Here is a 6,355-nt window from a genome sequence, read left to right as displayed (position 1 = left end):
AATATCTAGCATATGAGTAATGTGATATGATATTAAACATTCCGAACGTAAAGTCTCGAATAAAATCCCATCCCTGCATTCTGAGAGTAAAACAAATTTATTTCCTTGAAGATGTTGCTATTATTGGCAAATATATTTACTAATTACAATGTCGATACAGTTCTCCATTCATAGCAATGCAAGGTGCTATTATAAACTTCTTTATATTGATTGATAATTTGTTTAACAACTAAATATTCAAAATACTTCCAATTTTTGTTAAAATACTGAGCGAAAAATCACAAGTTCACCTGCCATTCGTTTATCTTTCTTATACCAGCAAACCTTAACTCTTCCCCACATCCAAATAATTGATTGTAATTCTGCGACAATTCAAGCTCCAATCGCGTCGAATACTTTTTCGATTAAATTTTCACTAATTAAACTGTTGGAAAGTTACCGATCGTTTCCCGTTACCATTCCTAGTCCATGCCACCTCACTGGGAGTACTCATTTATAATGCCCATTTCGTCCGCTAGCTGGCTAGAGTCGTGCTTCTTCAATACAGCGTACCGGTCGATCTCGTCAAAGTTGCCCGTGTTGCGCTTCACGTAATCGATCCGCCGGGGGTCGTTGCTGAGGCGGGAGTTGAAATCTGTTCAAATCAAAGAAGCAAAGGTTACCATGGAACAGTAGGCGCTGACAAGCTGTCAACGGTGCAAAGGAGCAACAATACTCACTAGCCCATCGGTCGATTTCATCAAAATTGCGTTTGTAGGCCTGGTTACCGCTGAACTTGGAGTAACGGTCGATTTCATCGAAGTTGCGCTTGTCGTACATCGGGGCTAACCCGCGGGCGTAGTACTGGTACAGGAGCGTCCGGCGGTCGGAGTTGTTCAGTGAACGTTTGGTTTTCGGTGTTCCGAAGGAGGAGCGTGCCGTTGCTAGGTGACTGCAAGCGGAAAAGATTTGTTTATTGATGTAGGTATGTAATTATATCATGATTTTATTTATTTCATGATGTATTTTAGGTGGAGAATATCTCGACGTAGACATATTGTCCGATTTGCTCAAGTTTCCGAGCTGTTGCGAAGCTCCAGTATTTTTTGATTCCTGAGCAAAACCTGTTTCCGTGTGCAAGCAGAAACTTCCAAATAAAATCAAAATTAAAACATTCTTTCAGTCATTCTCAGTCGAAACGTACGTATTTTTGCGAACGGACAAACTAGCTGTAGTAGACGCCATTTTGTTATTAATAGACACTAATGGCGTTTTCGTTTTTTCTTGGTGCTACACCGGTGTAGTGTAAAGAAAGAGATAGACTGATTACACCCAAGTTTGAATGAGTGTAGCACCGACTACACCGGTGTAGTGCAGTGTCAAAAACGAATATGCCATAAGAGTGAACGAGTACTTTTTCGAATTATTCGGTTTGAACGCGAGATTTTTGATTAGGATATCTATTGGAAGAGCTATAAAAAGGCATAGTTAACTTGAGAAGAGGAGCAACGAAAACTTAACCTAACGCTATGACGGATTCACCCGACGACACAGGGCAAAATAAAGGACCACCGCCGAAGGTCTACACGTTGTATGAATACACCCCACAGGATGTGTCTCCATTCAGAGTGATTGTACAGCTGGCAGATAACCAGGGAGAACAAAGGATCAGCAAGCTATCCCTAGGAAGATTGGTCAGCAAGCAGAAGGACTATAAAAATAGCATCTACAACTAGGAGCACTAGGACGGAACAAAATCCTCGTCTTCCTGAAAGATTACGAAGCGGCAAACAAGCTACAAGGGGACTCTCTACTAAAGAACAACAACTATAAAGTATTTATTCTCCGCAGTTTTGTATCCGTGTCTGGGGTTGTGGCCGGACTACCTATCGACATGGATATGTAAGAGATCAGACAAAATATCACCAGTGAGCATCCCATCCTTGCAAACAACAGACTACACCGCTATGAAACAGGACAGAAGATCCCAACGCACAGAATCAGCATAGTGTTCCATGCCAGTAAGCTGCCGACCGAAGTCCGATTTTTCTGCTGCATCAATTCGGTAAGACCTTTTGTAAACAAACCCGTCCTGGGCCTTAACTGTTTGCGATACAATCACAAAACGGACAATTGTCGCTCCAAAATGAGATGCTCGAACTGTACACTCCAACACGATGGAATGGACACAGGAGATTGCCAGAATAAAGCAAAATGCCTCTACTGTAGAAACAACGAAGAACATAAAACATCCGATGAAAACTGCCCCGAACGAATCCGTCAGAAAAATATCAAGAAAAAAACAACGCTCACATATCTCGAAGCAAAAGAGCAAAATCCCATGTTAACGCAAAACCGCTATGAGATTTTGGAAAACGTCGAATTCCCAACAATTCCGGATAGCTACGCAAAAATAACGAAAGGAACGTACAAACCAGTTAACGCTCACCAATATAAACAACAAAACATCAAGCGTCCTATTGAGGAGGTCAACATCTCACAGCAAGTGAAAGTGTTCGCGGACAAAAAGAAGAAAAAGGAAGGAGCTGAAGAGTAGTGCAACGGAGTCGCACTGTTCAATAAGTTTCGGGTCGACGATTTTGAACGATGGGCGCAAAGATTTGAGGATCAACGAAAGCAAAATTTACAACAACAAATGGTTAAGCACATCGGCAAAGATGGGAATGACACAGTAGCAGACGTAGGCGCGGTAGCAAACTCCAACCAACAGTAGAAGAAAGATCCACGTAGGAACAGATCCAGATCTCGTGACAGATCCAGCCAAAGAAATGGTAAGACGGATTGTCATACGGACAGAATTTACAAATAGTGAGAAAAGCTGACAAATAATATAAATATTTTCCAGTTAAATACACAAAGCCTTCACATACCTGAACTCTAGGGACGACGGATATGGTGGTGCCGGATTAATTATAAACAAAAAGATTACAAAGAGCGATATCGAAGTACCGAATTTTCCGAAGATCCAAGTAATTGCGAGAAAAACAGTCAGTATTGACTTGGTGATGGTGTCAGTATATGTTGCTCCGAACGCATTTCACCTAGATCTCAAAGCGAGCCTCAAATCCATCTTTCAAAAGCTGAAGCAGTTCTCAAAAGTGATAATGGGGGGAGATTTCAACTCGCACCACATCTCCTGGGATCCAATACATTCGGATAATAAAGGAACAGCGTTGTTTGACGTAATAAACAAAGAAAATTTATCCTATTGAACGTCGGGCAACCAACCTTTGCTCCGACCGAAATAGGAAAGAAACCCTCTACTATAGATCTAGTATTAGTCACTCCACAGTTATTTCATAGCGTATCCATGAAGGCTCTGGATTATGGCATAGGAAGTACCTAGAAAACCACAAATATTCGTTAACCAATCCAAGGTACAGGAGGCGTTCAAAAACATCGACGTGTTCACAGCAGGGAATTTTCAAGAACTACAGACTGCATCTAGGAAGATACATAAAAACTCTCGACAGAAAAGCAAATATAAACCGAAGTTTTGGTGGACTGAAGAGGTGGAAAAGGCCTGGCAGAATAAACGGGATGCCAGAGCGGCATTCAACAGAAATGGCGGTATGACGGAACTTATTGAATTTAAAAGGACAGAAGCTGTTTTCAACAAAAAGAAGAACGAGGCATCGAAACAACGATATGAGGAATTTGTGGGTAGTTTCAACCCCCGCACACCGTCGAGAGAGATATGGACAAAAATAAGATATCTGAATGGAAGAAGGAAAAAAGTTGAAAATGTACTGCTACACGAGGACCCAAAGATGGCACAAAAGTTTCTTGATACACACTTCCCACCGGAAAAATATCTTGATGTTACGCCATACTATCTACCATCATACGACGTTATCACACCTAGTTTTTGGGAAACATTTCTAGCAGCAAAAACGAAATCATCGCCAGGACCCGATGGTATTACCTACAGATTGTTTAAAATCCTAAAACCAGATGTCCGCAACAGCATCGTTCGAGACATGAGCAACATTTAGAGAACTAGTACGATAACCGAGGAAATGAGAACCATAAAAATTGTAGCCATTCCCAAACCAGGAAAAAATCCGGAAACCGTAGAAGGAACTAGGTCAATATCCTTGGTAAATTGTGGACTAAAAATCCTCAACGCAGCCGTACTAGAGAAACTGCAACACCACTTATCGACAGAAGCTGTCCTGCCACAATTATCATTCGGTTTTCGAAAGGGTATGTCCACAGTAAGTTGCTTAGAATATCTGACAAATAAAATCTTACAGATAAAACGTGCCAATCACATCGCTGCAGTAGTATTCGTCGATCTCTCTAATGCGTTTAACGCTGTCAAAGTGGAGGTGTTGGAGCGGTTCTATCACATTCGCCCGAATGACATTCGCCCGAAAGTCATTTACCCGAATGGACCATTTACCCGAATGTCATTAACCCGAATGGACCATTTACCCGAATGCCATCAACCCGAATGGACCACTCGCCCGAATGTCATTAACCCGAATACCACATTCACTCAAGCATAATATAAAATCGGTAATTGTCTAGTTTAGTGACTTTAGTGATAGAAGTCCAAACTTTAATGCGGTTTTTTTACCAAAAGGATGTATTTTAACCTAAATAAACCAAATCCGAGCGGGAAATGTGAAATTTTTAACCAAAGTTTGATAAACTGAACAATAACAAGTGAGCTGATACAGCGGAGCTAGTGTGATGCGGCTTGGCCGCATATCCGAGGCCAAGGATCCGAAGCGGCGCAAAGCCGCTGAGGTTCTGTTGGACGAGGCGTTGATTAACCCGTCGCCGGAGTTATAAGCAAACCTGTCATCCTCTTGTTTGCCCGGTTTATTCAAACATAGGGGCTATAGCTAGTTTAAACTGAGCGGCAGCGAAGTCGGACAGTGCACCAGAAAGCGATGTGTCGTAGCCACATTAGTCAACCGTACACTGACCAATGTGGCTATGCGACATCGCTTTTAGGTGTACTATCCGACGTCAATGAGGTTCTGTTGCCAACGCCACAAATGCTCTTCCGGTGCAAACTGATGCATATAGGACGCAGTTGTCAGCTCAAGCGGTGAAATCTTGGGATAAACCGGACAAAATAATAAGAAATCTTTCGGAAACACCATCGATCGAGGTAAATATATATTAAGATGTTCCGTTAACGAATTGAATCAATTAAATTAGTAATTATATCTTGCATGGTGGAGGTCCATTTGGCACAACACCGTTAGTAAATAGTAGCTCATAAATGTTATATTACGAAGCTAGTGTGATGCGGCTTTGCACAATTACCGAGGTCGAGGAACCGAAGCGGAAGTCCCTACTCGGCAAACTTGTGATCCATTGGTTTGCTTGGTTTACTGAAATATAGGGGTTGATTCCTTCTTTAAATATGAGCAGTACTTTGAGTTTGTATACCAAATAGTCCTCGCAATCAAACCAGTGATCCACTCGTTTGCCCGATTTACTCACACTTAGGGATTGATTCCTTCTTTTAAACATGAGCAGCTCTTTTCCCACAATTAAGGGTTGATTGCTTCTTTCAAACATCTTTGGATCTGCATGCCAAATAAGTTTGCAAAGAAACTGTTGATCCACTCGTCTGCCCGGTATACTCAAACATAAGGGTTGATTCCTTCTTTCAAAACAAGAGCAATTCCTTGAATCTATATACCAAATAGCTCTCTACGTAATATTGGATTTCGAGACAGGATGATTCTTCCACCTAATTCACGGATGATTCTTCCATCTAAACCAAAGTTTTTTCTGAAAAATAAAACAACTTGGTCGTCAGACAAAATATTCGGAAGATCACCGAATACAACTAATTTACAAACAAGTTGTTGGCTTTCTTGCCCCATCAAGGTATTCCAATGGCACTCGAAGAATTGAGGAAAAGTTATCCAAAGGCTCTTGACGATTTTTTGGATTACATTAGTAAAAATTGTATTTTTGGTAGGAAGGAAACTAATCAAAAAGTTTCTCGATAACCCTTCTTTGCCCCTCGCTTCGTGGTCAGTTTTCGAAAATGTATCGACAAAGATTCCTAGAACCACCAATAATGTGGAAGACTAGCACAATAAATGGAACGGTTTGTTAAGCCGTGTAAATTCTATGGTGTGTTGAAGCAGTTGCATCTTGAAGAGAAAAACCCTAGTACGTATGTTTTACGTACACTACAAGCGGTGCCAACAGCAAAAAAGTCTAAAAAGAACTCACGACAGGACTTAAAACTGGAAACCCTAGTTAAATCATACAAACCAGGTGATTGGATTAACTATTGGACTGGTATAGCTTTAGTGTTAATTTCTTCATAGCATCAAATGTAATAAAATTTGTATTTCATCTTAATAAATTAAATTTT

The 6,355-nt window shown here is 41.0% G+C and overlaps 1 protein-coding gene across 1 annotated transcript in view; it reads right to left on the bottom strand.

Moving 5' to 3' along the window:
- Nucleotides 1-117: 117 nt before the first annotated feature.
- The window catches only part of LOC131690243 (uncharacterized), a 45,739-nt gene continuing 39,501 nt past the window's right edge, over nucleotides 118-6,355 (bottom strand). The window contains exons 3-4 of the mRNA XM_058975841.1: nucleotides 720-931; nucleotides 118-634 (exon numbers count right to left, since the gene is read on the bottom strand). Of these exons, the coding sequence (XP_058831824.1) occupies nucleotides 477-634; nucleotides 720-931 (370 nt within the window). The 3' untranslated portion in view covers nucleotides 118-476. The remainder of the gene's footprint in view (nucleotides 635-719; nucleotides 932-6,355) is intronic.

Source organism: Topomyia yanbarensis, chromosome 3 (assembly GCF_030247195.1).
Source record: "Topomyia yanbarensis strain Yona2022 chromosome 3, ASM3024719v1, whole genome shotgun sequence".
Lineage (NCBI taxonomy): Eukaryota > Metazoa > Arthropoda > Insecta > Diptera > Culicidae > Topomyia > Topomyia yanbarensis.
Note: the sequence above shows the minus strand (reverse complement) of the source record. Positions and strands in the feature narration are given on the sequence as shown.